General features: G+C 32.2%; 1 protein-coding gene across 1 annotated transcript; it reads right to left on the minus strand.

Annotated features, from left to right (window-relative positions):
* Positions 1-2481: 2481 nt before the first annotated feature.
* On the minus strand, positions 2482-19230 carry LOC143069523 (uncharacterized). The gene is made up of 7 exons (XM_076244202.1): positions 19127-19230; positions 14003-14250; positions 13295-13403; positions 11919-11963; positions 11032-11106; positions 6672-6948; positions 2482-5467 (listed from the first exon to the last, which is right to left on the minus strand). The coding sequence occupies exons 2-7, from the start codon at positions 14242-14244 to the stop codon at positions 4287-4289; spliced, it is 1929 nt and encodes a 642-aa protein (XP_076100317.1). The 5' UTR covers positions 14245-14250; positions 19127-19230; the 3' UTR covers positions 2482-4286.
* Between the last annotated feature and the right edge of the window lie 1061 nt (positions 19231-20291).

The following is a 20291-nucleotide window of genomic DNA, read 5'->3' on the forward strand; positions in this document are numbered from 1 at the left end:
ATTAAAATAAGACAACAGCAAGGACAAAAATAAAAACAGGCAGCAGCAAGGCCAACAATAAAAACAAACAACATCATTGACAAAAATAAAAACAGACAACACCATGGACAAAAATAAAAACAGACAACAACATGGACAAAAATAAAAACAGACAACACCATGGACAAAAATAAAAACAGACAACAACATGGACAAAAATAAAAACAGACAACAGCATGGACAGAATAAAACAGAAAACATCATGGTAAAAAATTGAAACATAGAAAACCAGGGCCTTAAAAACAAGACAACAGCAAGGGGAAAAAAAACAGACAGCAACAAGCCCAACAATAAAAATAGACAACATCATGACCAAAAATAAAAACAGACAACACTACGACAGAAATAAAAACAAACAACACCCTGGAATAAAATAAAAACAAACAACACCATAGACAAATGAAGTAGTGTTATCAGTAAAGAAAAATAGATTGATACTATAGAATAAGAGAAAATTATATATGCAACTTGTGGTAGGGAGAAAGACTGAACCACACTAAACATCAGTGTTAAACTATACAAGCTACATGATTTTTATAAAAATAATTATTCAAATCAAATCAAATTTGGTAGGAATAATGCTGTCCGCTTTTCTATCCTGTGTTATACTCCAGGAAAGCCCGTTACAAACTGAACTCTAATAGTCACTTTAACTGTTACACTTTAATTACCATATCAGTTTACAAAATTACAAGCATGTCGTTGCTTTAGGTCAAACTTTAATTTTAAAGGGCCGGATCAAGCAATTTGAAAAGGGGGGTTGGTGGGTGTTCCAACCATACGTTCCCATTCAAATGCATTGATCGTCAAAAAAGGGGAAAACATGTTAGTAACTTCGCATCAGCATAATTGTTGAAAGTTTCATTATAATAACTAACTAAGGTCATTTGTCAATAATTTTGGATGTAACACGTCCTCTGATTGGATGTTCAAAAACTTTATCCTGAAACTCCCACTTTCATTTTCTATGTTCAATGGACCGTGAAATTGGGGTCAAAAGTCTAATTTGGCTTTAAAATTAGAAAGATCATATCATAAGCAACAAGTGTACTAAGTTTCAAGTTGATTGGACTTCAGCTTCATCAAAAACTACCTTGACCAAAAACTTAACCTTCATTTTCTATGTTCAATGGACCGTGAAATTCGGGTCAAAAGTCTAATTTGGCTTTTAAATTAGAAAGATCATATCATAAGCAACAAGTGTACTAAGTTTCAAGTTGATTGGACTTCAGTTTCATCAAAAACTACCTTGACCAAAAACTTTAACCTGAAGTTCGACGAACGAACGGACGAACGGAGCCACAGACTTGAAAACATAATGCCCCTCTACTATCGTAGGTGGGGCATAAAACACAGTTGACATTAGCGGGACAGATAGTTCAGAGCCACTAACAACTAATAAAAAAAATGCATGCATTTAAGACTAAGGTATGTCACCTTCCCACGGGATTTTATTCTGACTCTGACATTGCTGTCTCAGCCAATCAATCTTTGTTCTAACTCCTAAATGCCTTTTCTTTTTTAAATCTTAAAATCCACTTGCTCAAGTGTAGATATGCTTTGATACATGAATATAATAATTCCATTTCATACTTTTTTTTTATTGATGTATACATCAGTCAATTACTTTCAAATTTCTACTATTTTCAGCAGTAAAATATGTGTTGCTATGTAACTTGTTTATCTTGACAACAAAGTATAAAATAAAGTATGCAGTGATCAAATACTCAAATGTTTGTTGTTTTGCATCATTTTAAACAAAAAATTCATTAATTCATGATTTGAGATGAATCACCCTCTTTATGATTCTTAGGTTGACAGGTACTTAAATAAATACATGAAATAGAAATAAAAAGATGTGGTATGATTGCCAATGAGACAACTATCCACCATGAATGAAGTTGATGTAAGCAATTATAGGCAACTGTATGGCCTTCAACAATGAAAATGCCATTGCTAATGGTGTACATGGTGTATATCTGTGAAAGTTTCAGTTTATTATATAAAGCCATTATTTTGATAGCATTTTTTTCAACTAAAACAGAATTTACAGCATAAGGATTGCATCAAAAGTCCCCTTATTAAAAGAAACATCAAGTTTTGCAAGTGTTTAATGTAAAATATTAAAATCAGCTCAATGCATGTTCACATTTTAAACTATGAAATATTTTGTGCAGTTTCTTTTATACATGTTTTTCTTGTTTCATAACAGATTAGACCATTGTTTTTTTCTGTTTGAATGGTTTAACACCAGTCATTTTTGGGGCCCTCTGTTTGGTGTGAGCCAAGACTATGTGTTGAAGTCAATACTTTGACCTATAATGGTTTACTTTTATAATTTGTGACTTGGATAGCCAGTTGTCTCATTGGCAGTCATACCACATCTTCATATATCTACATGTATCTACATGAAAAACAAAACATGTCCATAATGAAGAAATCTGCTGAATAATTTACTTTGAGAAACATTTCAATATAAGAGCTAGATCTCAAAACAAAAAATAAAAAATCAAATATTGAAGACTGGATTGTCAACCTCTTAATATAATTATATGGGATACTATGGTTACTTACCATTGCTGTTTCTGTTAGGATACCTGCATCTCCTGTTATTTTACATGTATTAAGAAAACATTCCTTATTCATCCCTTTTATTCATTCAGCAATACAATCAGTTAACATTTTTGTTTATATTATTCATGCTCTTTAATCAATAAAACAGATGACATAAGAATATAGATATGTTAACATGATTTAGATAGATATTGACATAAATAAAAACAAATAACATCAAAAAGTAGCTGCTTTATCTACTAAATGGTATAATGTATTTTGTACAAACAAAACAGAAATATTTGTAAAATCCTCATTTTTTTACATTTTGTATTCTACATGTTCTAGAACTAAATGAACTACTAAAATTTCTTTCCAAAAATGTACAAGAAATGAAACAAAAGATTTATACTTTTTGTTTTATCAACAAACCTTCTACCGCTAGTCATGACAGTATTCAAACATACTTTTTGTATAATTAAAATGAACACAACCTGTGGCAAAAACTTCAAATAAAATATTCCATGAAAGAAATACAAATGGCTGAAGAAATATAGAACCGTGAGCATTGTGAAGGAACTAGAAAAAGGGTACCCCACCTCACAATACTTTTTGTATATTGAAGTAAATAAATTTAATCCCACTAAACATGATCATGATTATGTGTAGAACACAAATAAACACATTTATCAGGTTCTTGAACCAATGTTTATAACTTTTATGATTCATTATAGGGTCTTTTGTAAAAAATTATTTTCAATATTGAAATAAACAAGAATGTGTCCAAAGTACACGGATGCGCCACTCGCACTATCCTTTTCCATGTTCCATGGACCGTGAAATTGTGTAATAATCTAATTTGGTATTAAAATTAGAAAGATTATACTATAGGGAACATATGTACTAAGTTTCAAGTTGATTGGACTTCAATTTTATCAAAAACTACCTTGATCAAAAACTTTAACCTGAAACTCCCATTTTCATTTTCTATGTTTAGTGGACCGTGAAATTGGGGTCAAAAGTCTAATTTGGCTTCAAAATTAACAAGATTATATCATAAAAAACATGTTTACTAAGTTTCAAGTTGATTGGACTTCAGCTTCACCAAAAACTACCTGGACCAAAAACTTTAACCTGAAACTCCCACTTTCATTTTCTATGTTCAGTGGACCGTGAAATTGGGGTCAAAAGTCTAATTTGGCTTTAAAATTAGAAAGATCATATCATAAGCAACAAGTCTACTAAGTTTCAAGTTGATTGGACTTCAGCTTCATCAAAAACTACCTTGACCAAAAACTTTAACCTGAACGGACGGACGGACAGACTGACGGACAGATGGACGCACAGACAAACGGAGCCACAGACCAGAAAACATAATGCCCCTCTACTATCGTAGGTGGGGCATAAAAACGAATGCGAAACCGGAGAAGTGTTTTCATTTGTCAATGTTTGTGTTCTACATAACCAGGAAAACCACTCGATTACAAATTTGTAACTATCAAATTGGCAAATGACAACCACAACTCTTCAAACACAGTACTGTTACTCCTTAATCAGAACTCAGATTTAAAATATATTGCATTTTTGTCCCATGTTCATCAATCTCATAGATCAGGAATGTACACAATACACAATAACACTAAATCATGTAATTAATAGTGCCAGAGGTAGAAACGCAAATGTACATATGAAAACTAGCTCATCCCTAAACATTGGTCTAAATGTTGGTTTATATTAACAGAGGGTACAGATTGATTACATACAGGACAGTTAGCATTACTAGGATCACTATTCTCATTTTGTTTGTTGTTTATTTTTCTAAACGCGTCATCGATTTTTGATTCCTGATCAATTTTCTGTTTCTTCCTGCTACCAGTCATATCATCACCTGATAATCTCTTTCCAGATGAATGTCGTTTAGGTTTATTTTGTCCGTTTCCTGAGAGATAACTTTGAGATGTATTATTTCCATTCCCTGATGAATGACCTTGAAAATTATTGTTTCTTGATGAATGACCTTGAGAATTATTTTGACTGTTTCCTAAAACCTGGCTTTGTGATTTATTAGGTAACAATGTAGAACTGTCTGCTTTTGGATTTAAAATTTTCAATGATGACCCGAACTGTTTATTTGCCCAGACACTGCGGACTTTTGAAGCTACCTCACTGTCCACTGAAGAAGCTGAAGAAGTTCTATTAAGTTGACTTATTGAGTCAGGATTTAAATTTGGTAAACTTTTATCATTGTTTTGTCCAAAATTCACCTGAGTCATTAAATCCTTTGTTTTTATACTTTCTGTATGATCCATATTTGCTGAAGAATTCGAATCACAATAACTTTCATCTAAACTTTTTTCACTTATAGAATTGTTCAGATTATTCTTCTGTTTTACATCTGTATTGTCATATTTCCAGTTTGATCCTGCACTGAAATTTTTATTAGATTTTTCACTAGTATCCAGCCCATCACATAGAATAAGATCATCATCATCGGAGTCCGATAACATCAATTCGGCAAATTTTTTCTGACGTAGCAATTCTTTATCTGATATTTTCCCTGAGGTTGTGATTGCGTTAACACTTGTCTTGACAGTCTTTTTGGGTGAGTCTTTTACAACAGATTTAGTTTTTTGGGGTGAGTTCTTTACAAAAGACTTACAAGTACTGGGGTTATGACCATAGTTATCTCCCTTTGATGTTGATGGTTTACCATAGATATCTCCCTTTGATATTGATGGTTTACCAGATTTGTCAGCTGATGTTAAAACCCCATTAATAACAACCTTTTTCTGTGAACCTTCTGATTGTAAACTTTGACCTTTACCAAGAAATGACCTGATATCAGGAGTTGCCTTTTTTCCAGCTTTACCCAAATCTGAAAAAAATATATGATAACATGAATTCCAACATCCTCATCTGACACATTTTCTTTTAAATTTGTGATTAGGAATATTAAAGACAAAAATGTACACTTTAATAAATGTAAATCACACCATTGGTTTTCTCATTAGAATTGTTTCAAATTTTGTCAGGGCCTTTTTAAGTTAGATATATGGTATGGGTATTATAATCAATGCACATAAAAAAACAAGCCCCAAAGATTTTTGCCGATTTTCCCCATACTTGTTCAAGTATAATTAAACAAGTATTTTCTATTTGTGATTTATGATTGATCTGAGCCAATTAAAATAAGAGTTTATCCTGAAATGAAGGAATTTATTTGTGATTTTGTCCTGCAAAACATTCCTGTATATGATTTATTCTGAATCAGATGAGGGTTTTTTTAATTGTTGGTGTACTGATCAGCCAATCAAATATTTCTGATTTTCAGAAGAAAAAAAATAGTTTGAAATTTAATGCCTTTTTATTTCTGCCTTTTCTACAAATTTCATTATCCCTAAAAATAAGTTACAATATCTGTGAAGTATTTAATGTATAGTTTACCAAAATTCATGTGTTTGAATTATTTTACATGTATATATCTTGTTTAAACATAAACAGAAATGATTACAGTTTGAAATGATTACAGTTGTATTCATGAAAATTAAAACATGAACAATCAACCAGATTTTTAATGTAGATCTGTTAATATGAGCACAAAAAAATTTCAGAACAAAAACCTATGTTAAAAGCCCAATAAGTTAGATTTTCTTAGATCTGTAATTTGAACCATTTTTGATAAGCTGTTTCAACCTATTCAAAATGGTTCCATTATAACCAAATAGGAAAGTTTTAAAGCAAAAAATAACAGAAGATGAACACAAACAATTTGGGAGGTCTGATCCCAACCCAGCTTATTGTTTTGTCAAAATCCTGTTACCTACTTAATATTGCAATACTAGCACTTGTAATTTCCTGTGTCCTGCCCAACTTTGTTATCCTTTTCTATGCAAAATAATTTGACTTTTACGTGGCAAGCTTTTAAAAAATTGGCAAATCCCACATCATGCTTAGACCCTTGTGAGACCCATAATTTGGTATTCATTTTTAAACTCATTGTGTGTGAGGTTAACTGAATGTATTTGAAAATTATATTTTGTTTAGCTATATTATCTGACAGAACAATCATCAGAACAAACCTGTATCTTTTTTCTCCTTATTTGTTTCTTTCTTCTCCTTGTTTTCACTTTTATCTTTTGACTTCTTTTTCCCATACCCTTCTGGTTCTTTTATCTTAACATAAGTTCCATTACACATGTTCTTATGGTCCTTCCACCAGGGGTCTCTCTCTGATGGAGCTCGGTTCATGGCTCGCTTAACATAACCAAAGTATGGTTTTCTATTTTGACACGGTCCATTACATCTCCACCAATGTTGTCTGAAATGGTCCACCTCGTCATGGAAATTATGATACACCTGTAATTAATTGTATTAAGGGAAGTTAAGTAAAGCCTCCTAACTCGGTTTTTGATTATGTAACTACTTGGCTGTTTTATAGTGATTATTTTTAAATATGATTACCAGACCAAGTATTCCATGATTATTTGATTATTTGATGATCTAGGACTGCATTTTTGATAATTTGATTATATTGTTTAAAAAAATATTTAATAATATTTGTGATTGTGTGATTACTTGGACAGCCCCATGAAGGGCCTCTAGATAGAACTAGACATTCTGAGCAGTTTTGCATAATCAGATTTTAAACACTTACTTTCACTTTAACTTGATGTTCTATAATTAGCCATGGCAGTTGTGTTTGTTAATTGGCAGGAACAAAAAGCATAACAGAAATATACAATCTACATATAAACTCCTTCTTAAAGGTGTTAATGTATAACCTACCACATTTTGTATATAAACATGTTGTCTATGTTTTTGCACATTAATCAGGTTTACATTATTACATGTATATAATTTGTCATTTCAAGTTTTGTTACTAAACAGAATCGCTTTAGCTATTTGTTGAATGTCAAACAGTAACCTATATACAGTACGCCCAGAGAGTTTGTAATCGCAAACTTTTATCACCGATTTCCGAGTGTAGCGGTGTGACACCGCGAATCACGGATTCTACTCCCAATTTCCTCCAAAGATTCTCTCCCAACACCGCGTGGCTGTTAATTGGTTTATTGCCCATCGGATGAACCGAAAATTAATGACGCGTGACAACATAATCGGATTAGCCAGATTTATTACCTTTGAACATTTAATCGCTCTTGATTGCACCTGTGTGCTTTAAAATACGTTATTTAAATGTCCATTCATTGTCAGATAAAAGTGTGACATTTTTATTTAAAATAAGATAATTATTCTTGTATGTATATGCCCATGTCATTGTCATATTAAATAAAACGTAAAAACGTATAAAAATACGAATAAAACACTTATTTAGTATTTTCATTATAGTCCGATCAGGTCATAATTTTTGTTTTTTCAACAAAGTTTCAACAAAGATGATTTTACCACAATTAGAACCTTTTATGACCTACTCAGTGAATATCCGGTTCATTAATAGTTCAATATTATATAATTAATATCAACTGGCTTAAAACAAAATGATGTTTTTACGGTAATTTGTCCAATCTAAATCAAACCCTAGAGTTAATTTATCGGACCAACAAGTGAACTCTGTTACTTTCAATTTATTTTGAAATGTAAAATATTATGTTTCACTACCTCGGTAGATTACCAACTTGAAATATTTGAATTTAAAAAAGAAACTGTAAAGTGACAAATAGTTTTGTATGCAATGTGGCAGCCCTATATTCATAAATACTGAGATAATTCCCCGCCCAGACACAACACAATCATCACAACCTTATTTAATTATATGAAGAAATAAAATCATGTGTTTTTTATCTGTTATGATCTGTTATTGATCTTTTATTATTTAAAATAAAATTGGATTGGCGCAATCCGTATTTTACTGCTCGTTAAAAGTCCTCGGCGAAATATAAAAAGAAGTATTTCAACAATTTATACTATAGAATATTAAAATGAAATTATATCGTACAAGAAAGAAATATGTAAAAAAAAATGTGGATCGGATTTTTACGATCGACACATTTTCACAGAGGATCTCTACCAACGCCCATCAGGAACTGAACGACATGCATCCTGTTTTCATCTACCATTAATGTATAGTGTTGACTATGGAAGTATAAATAATGTCCAGGTTTATGTCCTCTGTTGACTGAGAAACTTATAAATAAAAGGCTGATGTTCGTTTATTCAGAAAAGGAATAAAATTTAGAATCCGGTTAATCAATTGTAAAAGGACCTTCTAGAGCCTCAATCTTAACGCACACAAATGTCAATCATTACATGAATTTTCCCATGGTTATCCAGAAAGGTCACCTGAGTTTACTGTTACATGATACTATTTCCCGCCAAATAAAAATCTCGTGGACAAAATTGATGTCACTATTTTTAGCATTCAATATTGTGAGCGAAGTCAAGTTCAAGTTCAATCATGCACTGTTGATCACTGAGATGCGTGTCGTCTTCCCACGGCAATTAATTGTTTTAAAAATATTTAAAGATAACTGTTCTAAATACAACACAAAGGTTTACATTCATTGTGCGTAAATGAATATTATGCAACGACGAGTTGATGCAGCTATAGAAGTATTCCTGTTGTAGCCGAAATGTATTATATCCTAAAGTAATGCTAATCGTGAAGAGAAAATGCCGTAGACTTATTAAGCATAACGAATGGTGAATAGTATTTTCTTTTTTACTTGCATATACAAGTTTTAAGACACGTAATTTTCTTTAAACTCACTGCTCACATTTTATACCTTCAGCGTTAGTTTCTGTTTATTTTCACGCAAGTATGTCTCTTTTCGTAAGTTATATCAATTACCGATAAATAAAAAACGAGGTCATAATCAAGTATAGATTTTTTTTTATAAAACTTTAATGCAATTGAAAGCATTAACAACAACGTTTTGAATTTTAAAACTTTTATTTTGTAATCGTAAAATGGAAATGGCGTAGAATTATTAGCATAACAGATAAGGAATATTTTCTTTTTTACTTGTAGTATAAAAAACTTTGAGACGTGTAATTTTTCTTTAAACTGCCCTCATTTATTCAGCGTTAGTCTCCGTTTATTGTTGCACAATTATATCTCTTTTAGTGAATTAAATATTTATTTACTGATAAAAAAAAAGGAAGTCAAAATCAAATATAGTTGTTTAAATACTTGATTAAAATGTACAGAGTAATTGAAAGAATTAACAACAACGTTTTGCTTTTTATTTTAATCTTTCATTTGTTTCAAGCAATCAGATATAACCTGATAATCAATAGACAGGAAATACAATTGTTTAATTACATTAGAAATCTCACATACCTTGACTGTCGCTTGCCGGCATAGATCAGACGGATTAGGGCAATTAATTACCTGGTGTCACACCGCGTCACACCAGACTGGGAGAGATGTCGCTAATACAATAAACAAAAGGTAGCGGATTTACGCGGAAGTCGGAGGGAATACTCCCAAATTTCTCCGAGAATTTTGGGAGGGATGTCGGAGTTTCCTGGTGTTACACCAGGAAAAATATCGGAGTATGGAGTTTGGGATTACAAACTCCTTGGACGTACTGTACATGTAGCTATATTTGCTTGCATCTCTATCCTTTAATCTCTGTTTGATAAATATCTCATTGGTAAATTTCTCATTGGCAATCATACCAGATCTTCTCATTTTATATTTGTAGGACAATCTTTTACAGTTTACAAATATAACTTTATCCAGAAGAAACACCAAATGACAGTTATAGCTCATATGCTAAAAATAGCATATAATAGGTCCCTGATTTATCCTTCTTATGAACTTTGAAATAGAAGCAAAAAGAAAAACAAGAATGTGTCCCAAGTACACTGATGCCCACTCGGACTATCATTTTCTATGTTCAGTGGACCGTGAAATTGGGGTAAAAACTCCAATTTGGCATTAAAATTAGTAAGATCATATCATAGGGAACATGTGTACTAGGTTTCAAGTGGATTAGACTTCAACTTCATCAAAAACAACCTTGACCAAAAACTTTAACCTGAAGTGGGACGAACAGACGGATGGACAAACAGCTTACGGACGGACAGACGGTAAGACAAATGGACGAACAGATCCACGGACCAGACAACATAATGCACCTCTACTATTGTAGGTTGGGCATAAAAATACCAACTGCAATACATATATATAGACTAGGCCACTGAAAGCTGAATTTTGGTTCAGTTGGTGGCCAGGTGGTCTAGAGCACAGGACCCAAAGCAGGTGGTGTTGTCTCTATACCCCAATAGCACGAGTTTGAATCCCACCAATGGAAGAACAAAAATTAGCTTCCCAAAATTTGCAGATTTAACATTAATGTAGTGCTGATATTGATGGTTGTTTATCTATAGGTATTATCAATTATGATACTCCCTGTCAATTTATTTATTTTTTACAAATGATGACATGGCCTCCTTACATATATCTATACTCACAGATATTTTAGTCCCTGTGGCATCATTAATCCTATACATGTGTTTATGGAATTCTGGTCCATGTCCATCATGATCCTGTAAACAAATAAATCAATACAATACAATAAAATTGAGAATGGAAATGGGGAATGTGCCAAAGAGACAACAACCCAACCATAGAAAAAACAACAGCAGAAGGTCACCAACAGGTCTTCAATGTAGCGAGAAATTCCCGCACCCGGAGGCGTCCTTCAGCTGGCCCCTAAACAAATATATACTAGTTCAGTGATAATGAACGCCATACTAATTTCCAAATTGTACACAAGAAACTAAAATTAAAATAATACAAGACTAACAAAAGCCAGAGGCTCCTGACTTTGGACAGGTGCAAGAATGCGGCGGGGTTAAACATGTTTGTGAGATCACAACCCTCCCCCTATACTTCTAGTCAATGTAGAAAAGTAAACGCATAACAATACGCACATTAAAATTCAGTCCAAGAGAAGTCTGAGTCTGATGTCAGAAGATGTAACCAAAGAAAATAAACAAACTGACAATATTACATAAATAACAACAGACTACTAGCAGTTAACTGACATGCCAGCTCCAGACTTCAATTAAACTGACTGAAAGATTATGATTTCATCATATGAAGCATTTATACATAAAAATACCAACATTTATCTCCATTAACAGTGTGTAATTTATTTACCTTTTTGTTGTACTATTTTCATGATTTTACTAAATATATTTGATGTTAACCCTACATACATTTGTAAAATTCACTGTCAGACTGTAAGTAGATCAGAAATTATATAGATTCAAAGTGAATGCAAAATAACTCAATTCAAAATATGATGAGATCAAGTTTTCTGGGAAATAATCTAAAATTACATTTCAAAACTAACCTTATTATTATCTGTAATAAACAGGTAGGCATGTATCATCTCGTGCTATAATAAACAAACAAATCGATAACAACAAGATTGACAGGAAATTGGATTTTCCTGCATGTAAATGAAATTTACAAATCTCGACCCTGAAACGGATCAAGTAAATCATGTAAATGAAATTTACAAATCTCGACCCTGAAACGGGATCAAGTAAAACATGTAAATGAAATTTACAAATCTCGACCCTGAAACGGGATCAAGTAAATCATGTAAATGAAATTTACAAATCTCGACCCTGAAACGGGATCAAGTAAAACATGTAAATGAAATTTACAAATCTCGACCCTGAAACGGGATCAAGTAAAACATGTAAATGAAATTTACAAATCTCGACCCTGAAACGGGATCAAGTAAATCATGTAAATGAAATTTACAAATCTCGACCCTGAAACGGGATCAAGTAAAACATGTAAATGAAATTTACAAATCTCGACCCTGAAACGGGATCAAGTAAAACATGTAAATGAAATTTACAAATCTCGACCCTGAAACGGGATCAAGTAAAACATGTAAATGAAATTTACAAATCTCGACCCTGAAACGGGATCAAGTAAATCATGTAAATGAAATTTACAAATCTCGACCCTGAAACGGGATCAAGTAAAACATGTAAATGAAATTTACAAATCTCGACCCTGAAACGGGATCAAGTAAATCATGTAAATGAAATTTACAAATCTCGACCCTGAAACGGGATCAAGTAAAACATGTAAATGAAATTTACAAATCTCGACCCTGGAAGGGGATCAAGTAAATCATGTAAATGAAATTTACAAATCTCAACCCTGAAACGGGATCAAGTAAAACATGTAAAAAGAATAAATAACATTTTTGTAGGGTTCAGAAATGGAAAGCACAAAATCAATCTAAGTTTCCATGTTTTTGGTTTAAAGATCTACAACTCAACAACGATAAAAGCTAAAATTACGAAAATCAACTTGATCTTCATGGATCAGTCATAACGGTCATAGGAAATAACAATATGAGCATATCTTAATTTAAAAAGATTTTATCAAAGCTTGTTTGAGTTATTGCACGGCCACTGTCCCATCTGCCTAACCACCAGCCTTGAATCCTGAAAATGTGACATAAATGTTAATTTTTTTGCTAGATATCTCTCAGGTCACATATATATTTGTATTACTGATATACTCAACATGAACAAATCTCATTTAAACAGATTTTGTGGCTTACTTCTTTAACTAGACATAAGTGACCTATAGTTGTTAATTTCTTGGTCATTTTGGTCTCTTGTGGAGAGTTGTCTCATTGGCAATCATACCGCATCTTCTTTTTTTTTATATCTTTTTAAATTTACATAATAAACTTACAAGTAGTGTTTCTACCAGATCTCTTCGAGGTCGTAACTTTAACAATGGCGAACTGAGTCGAACAGAACATAAGCCTCCTCGTCTTTCATAACAACAAAGTCCAGCACATCTGAAATATATAACTTCATTACAAACATTAAGAAAATAGAGAAGTTGAAAATCACCAAAAAGTATTGTGTGAACCCCTGTCTAAGTGACAAAAATAACTTTGACAAATGACAACTCACCAGAAATATGGTTACCGTAAATGTCATTCCAAATCTAATTTAGGTAAGGATATAAAGGCTATATACATTGTATCTGACTTTGCCTTTCAATTAAATGAAATAGTTTCAGTGGTTGTTATTTGTTGATGTGGTTCATAAGTGTTTCTTGTTTTTTAAATAGATGACATTATGTGTATAAGACTGTTGGTTTTTTGTTTGAATGGTTTTACACTAGTCATTTAAGGGCTCTTTACATTAAAGCTAGCTGTTCAATGTGAGACCGTACTTTGACCTATAATGGTTTACTTTTACAAATTAGGACTTGGATGGGGAGTTGTCTCAATGGCACTAATATCACATGAAAATTAGTATCTAACGAAAAATAATGAATCCACAGTATTATAATCACATAAAACAATACTTTCATGGCAGTATGACAGAACTTTGATATATGAGACAGGGTTAATACCCTCTCAAACTAACATTCCACAAGTGTACTAACAGGGTCATTCTTGGGCTCCATTTCACTTCTATTCCTGCTAATCTCCCCCAAAAGAATTCTTCATTAAATTGTAAGAAGAGTTCCCTGATGTCAGGATTAGGGTCAATTGTTTCCCAGCTCTCGTCCACTATAGACAGGTTAGCACCAGGTTTAGATGCTGATTGTGAGGGCTGCCATGAATCACGATCCAATTGTTCTTGTAGCTCAAGTGCCAATAAAAAATCATCATCAATAAAGTTCATCTCGTTCTACAAAATAAAAAAAATAGATAATCTATTAGTATTACCATATAATATTATGCTGGGACATGGTATTAATTGTTCCTCCTTATATGCCTTACAGCTCTGGGAATTTTGTGAAATATAAAAACCATGTTTTGGAATCAATATTCTGTAAGTAACACAATTTGAAATACTGTTCAATATTTCTCACTGTGGATACAGAAATGTACATGATGTATGAACTCTATATTAGATAAAGTCCTGGCCACCGTTTCACTAAGCCCTCTTAACTACATGAACTTACAATCATCGTATCTGGTGCTGAAGTGGTCAGTGTGTCACTGTTAGATCATTGATCAAACAATTACATTAACATCTTTGTATGAATATAAATCAAACAAAGAAAACATGTCTCATGTTTCACACCACAATTATACTTAAAAAGAGACAAACAAATCAAAAACAATTCTGATTGAAATAGTTTCAAAGAGTAAGCTTTAGGAGACTGGATTTTTATAAGCATTTCTTAAAAGAACCATTTTAGAGGAAAATTTGATGACAAATCTAAAAATCATTTAAGGCCCTTTAATAAAAGGAAGAAAAGGGAGGCTAGTGGAGCTTTTCTCTTGTTGTATAGCGGGCATAAATACATTATATATTTTCTGACACTGTTACCAATATTGCTTTAATTATTAACCCTTCAATTTAACAATGAATTTAAGCATAAAAGTTATTTTCCATCCAACTTGTTCATATTGTTGACATGCACATGGTTGAATTTGTTTTTAAATGATACCAACAGTCATTACCAAAACACATACAGCAATGAGGACCCCATATTAAACTGTAATGTTAACATAACCATGATAACTGTTTCCTCACAACAGAAGCAAGATACTATATACGAATTATAGTTATCCCATACCATTATAAACTTGTACCAACGTCAACTCGTACCACAAAAAAAAAATTGTACCAATGAAAACTTGTACCACTGCTACCTCGTACCAACTTATGTGAATGCATTTAAATGGTGTTTAATGATGAATATCAGGGCTCACACTACTTCAGAATTATAGGGAGAAGTGACTTCTCTTTTTGAAACAGATAGGGAGAAGTGGTGAGATTTGAAAGAGAAGTGCTCATTCGCTCGGTGTGCTACAATGTTTGGATTTTATAATAGTATAAAGGGCCATATATGTAAATAATGTTCTTTTTATACTGTTCAATTCATATCTGAGTAAAAAAATTACAATTAAAGTAACATTTGAAATTAAAAGTTGTTTAAGTTTTACTAAGGTTCTTGTGAGAAACTACCAACTAAATATCTAGCACTAAAAAAAAAATGTTTTATTTTAAAAAATGTAAAGAAATTATAATATATCAATTACAATTTAATTAAAAATTATCTTGTGTATAAAATTCAGTGTTTCTCATAAAAAAATATAAAAGTTATTAAGCTGGGCCATAATATATTGATATTAGTATAATAGTCTCAGAGTTAAGCAACTTTAATCAATAGTTTGAAACAATCCATAAAAAAATATAGGGAATTATATACACCAATCAATTTGATGTAACCAAAAGTCTCTTAATGCGTGTGGAATGCGTAATTTTCCCCTTTGGGATCAATATTCTTCTGTCAGCTGTTCCATCCGTGCGTCCGTAGTAATTATTGTAAAAGTACGGATTTCAGTCATAGCTGGTCCGGTTCAAATCCGTAGTTTAGAAATCGGTCAATGGCGGACGAATGCAAGAAAATTTACAAAAATAAACGATGTTTGACAAGTTATTTGGAAAGAAACATGACGTTTTTAATGCAATAAATGGATTAAACATTTACTGGAGGCAACTTTTATCACGTTTAAATGAAGTAACAAATTTATTTTGCCGCTGAAATTTAGGTTGATGTCGTTTTCGAGTAACAAGCACCGGAACTTGCGGAAATGAACGAAGTGGTAAAAAGTTGTATTTTTATTAAATAACCTGCTACACACTGCGAAGACAATGCTTCAACCTCTTTCCTAAAGATAATGAATCGTTTATGTCTGAATTTCTTTAATTATCAATAAAAAATTGAAGTTTCATCAACTTGGTAAAAATTGAAAATGTCCGATGACGGAAGCGACTGAAAGCGAGTATCGTCAAGAACAGGGCGACTTGTTTTCGCTTTTGGGGGTCAAGGAAAGCGAAGTGACGGTCGGGAAGGCGACTTCTTCGCCCAAGTCGCCTGGTAGCGTGAGCCCTGAATATATACTTTAATTTCACTCAATACCTCTTAAGATTGTAAAATGTATATAATTTGAAAGTACAATGACTGGCAATTTGTAGCTAATGTTCCTTGTCTATTGGATAGACATTATGTACCGTGGCAGATTTGCTTTGTTGTCTCCCTTGAATACTTTTTTTTAAACTTTTACTGATAACTATTGGATTTAATTTTTAATCATTCCAAATCAGTTACATTGAATAGATTTGGGTACTTTTCTATTGTTTCTCAAAGGAATTTTATTCATTGAAAGAATCCAGTATAAAATTAAAAACCAATTGTTCAGAGAACAATTGTAGGTCTTTCCACTAGAAAAGATCTTTTTTGATATTGAAATATTAAAAATCAGTTTAAAATGTTAGTTCCTATGGCTGTATGATGTATTTATATGAATTTAAAGCAAAGGTCAAAATCTAGAACGTCATATTAACCTATGACCTTGACCTCAATTTCAAGTTCACAAACCAAGGACCTTAAATCAAAAGACCCAAGGTCTTTAATATGTTTGGTTTATTAGTAATATCACTTTACGCGTAATTCTAAATGTAAGATGGGCAAAAAACTCCTATTTATTGTCTGCGCACCCTTTCAATCAAAATATACAAGTAAGGACATGTCGCAACTAACAATTTATGAAAAATTATTTGTCGATATGTCATAAGGTATTTGAAAATAAATGAAAATAAGCCAAAATCAAAATTTAGAATATGACCTTGACCTTTGACCTTGACCTCATTTTTATTATTTTCGACCAAGGACCCCAAATCTAAAGACCCTATGTCTTTATCACTTATGGTTTACCATTTAGAAATGCATATCACTTAATTTAAGGGAAAAGGGGGAATAACTCTCATATGGAGTCTCCGTAAAGCTTTGGTCCAAATGAATATCCTAATCCTGAAGATGTAACGAGCAATTTGGTAAAATAAATTTGTCGTAATCTTTAACGGTTGCGAAGGAGTAGTGGCCACAAGAAAAACAGTGTTTGGGGAGATAACTCTTACAACGTAAAGTATTTTGTTACACAGTTGTAAATTTTTAAAGCGTATAAACTATACGATACCATATTCCAAATATCTAAGCGACATCTTTTGAAACATCAATAATACGCAAGAAAAAAAATTAGGCGGAAGAAGAAAAAAAAAAAAAATAATAATAATTAAAAACCAATTGTTCAGAGAACAATTGTAGGTCTTTCCACTAGTAAAGATCTATTTTGATATTGAAATATGAAAAATCAGTTTCAAATGTTAGTTCCTATGGCTTTATGATGTATTTATAGGAATTTAAAGCAAAGGTCAAAATCTAGAACGTTGTATAAACCTATGACCTTGACCTCAATTTCAAGGTCACAAACCAAGGACCTTAAATCAAAAGACCCTAGGTCTTTAATATGTTTGGTTAATGAGTAATACCACTTTACGCGTAATTCTAAATGTAAGATGGACAAAAACTCCCATTTCTTGTGTGCGCACCCTTTCAACCAAAATATACAAGTAAGGACATGTCGCAACTAACAATTTTGGAAAAAATATTTGTCGATATGTCATACGGTATTTAAAAATAAGTGAAAATAAGCCAAAATCAAATTTTAGAATATGACCTTGACCTTTGACCTTGACCTTATTTTCATTTTTTTGGACTAAGGATCTCAAATCAAGAGACCCTAGGTCTCTATCACTTATGGTTTACCAGTTAGAAACGCATATCACCTATATCAAATACATAAGGGGGAATAACTCTCATATGGAGTCTCTGGATAGCTTCGGTCAAAATTAAAATTCTAATCCTGAAGATGTAACGAGCAATTTGGTAAAATAATTTTGTGGTAATCTTTTACGGTTGCGAAGGAGTAGTGGCCACAAGAAAAACAGTGTTTGGGGAGATAACTCTTACAACGTTAAGTATTTTGTTACGCCATTGTCAGTATTTAAAGCGTATAAACTATATGATATCATATTCCAAATATCTAAGCGACATCTTTTGAAACATCAATATTACGCAAGAAAAGAATTAGGCGGAAGAAAAAAAATAATAATAATAATCAGAACAAAACCTATAGGTCTTTCCACGGAAAAGTGGAAAGACCTAATAATAATAATCAGAACAAATTCAATAGGTCTTTCCACGGAAAGGTGGAAAGACCTAATTAAAGTATTTCAAATTTATTTTTTATTAAGTTTACAAAAAAAAAAAAATTAAACATTCATATTTTTTAATATATTTTTAATGGTACCAGTTTGCAGTGGTATGAGTTCTGAATGGTACGACTTCCCAGTGGTATGAGTTTATGTTGGCACGAGTTAACTTTTTTGGTACGAGTTAACGTGGTACGAGTTTTCGGTGGTACGAGTTAACTTGCTTGGAACCTATATATATACCTCTTGTACATACACCATGCATACATTTAAAACTTGCTGTACATGTATTTGTCAACCAATAATTGTACAGTAATAAGTTCGATAGCAGGATTACCATTGAACATAATATTTAAAGGTTTAAATTTTGTACCATATTTTTTTTGTTTATCACTTAGCAAACTCAAAGAAAGACAACTCTGATTTTCTGTCCTGTACTAGTGTTCAGAGTTTATCTCTCCATTCATGCAAGTGGGAAAACATTAGTATTACTCACCTTTTTAAGACTAATTGACTGGTCCAGGGACTTGTATCATAGACCTCACCAGTTCCTCATTGACATCTTTTGGCTTCCTGAAAGCAAAGGTAGATTCTGTATTAAATATTTTAAAAGGTAGTACGTTTCTGTTTTGTATATGATCACATGATGATGTGTATACAAACACTGTTTTCTACATGAACTTTTTGATGCAATTTTACAAAAAAATGAAACTAAAGACATATGATTTTTATGTGATTTCTTAATTGTTTCAGAAAAGGTATCACTTCAACAGCTTGAAATTCTATTTCTGGTATTGGTAAACTTTTTGGGAAATGGACCATAATTTGCTATTGGGCTCGTTTCCTATAACGATAGAAAAGTGATAAAAATGTGTATTACTGTAAGAAAAGTTGTAACTACATCTAAAGATGCCTTTATTTTTATCAACATACAAGTGTATGCTACTCTTCCCTAGAAAAAAAATTGAAATTAACAAATTTCAAAGATTATACAACAGTATTTTTGTGTCGTTTCTCGCGTTACTTTTCGCTTCCGAAGTGCATAACGCTGACTGATTTATAGATAATCGTCACCGGCAAATTCGTAACTTTTGCTTTCAAATAATACAGAACATCGACCGATAAGAATAGTCAGAAGAAAATGCCGAGAACTATAAGTATTTCTGTAGCAGGTGTAAGAACACTAGCGTTACTTTGGTTTCCAATTTCGTAACGCAAATTTTAGATGATGTAATCTGCTTTGTTGTAATAGAATTCTTTATAAGAACATGCAAATATGAACTCTCGCGAGATGTTCAAACAGGTAAATCAGAGATGATTTACATTCTAGTTTTGTTCTTCGTAATAATTAAGTTAAAAAATGACGTTATCGTTATGCGTTACATTTCAAACGAAACAGAAGTCCAGTTATTTCCTTTTTTTTTATTAAAATTGTTTTTGTCGTTAAGTTCTAATCATTTCCGGTCATACGTGAAACATGTGACTAACATGTGATCACGCCCTTACGGACGGATGTATGAAATACTAGGTCTAAACAGATTTGACAGACGTTATAACACACTTTGTTTCCTGATAACGATGTAAAGGTTCCTTGGAAAATTCAATCGACATTACGTCTCTTATCATTGTGCCAATGCTCGTTGGATTGATTTTGCTTCAGC

Source organism: Mytilus galloprovincialis, chromosome 3, assembly GCF_965363235.1.
Source record: "Mytilus galloprovincialis chromosome 3, xbMytGall1.hap1.1, whole genome shotgun sequence".
In the NCBI taxonomy this organism is placed as follows: Eukaryota; Metazoa; Mollusca; class Bivalvia; order Mytilida; family Mytilidae; genus Mytilus; species Mytilus galloprovincialis.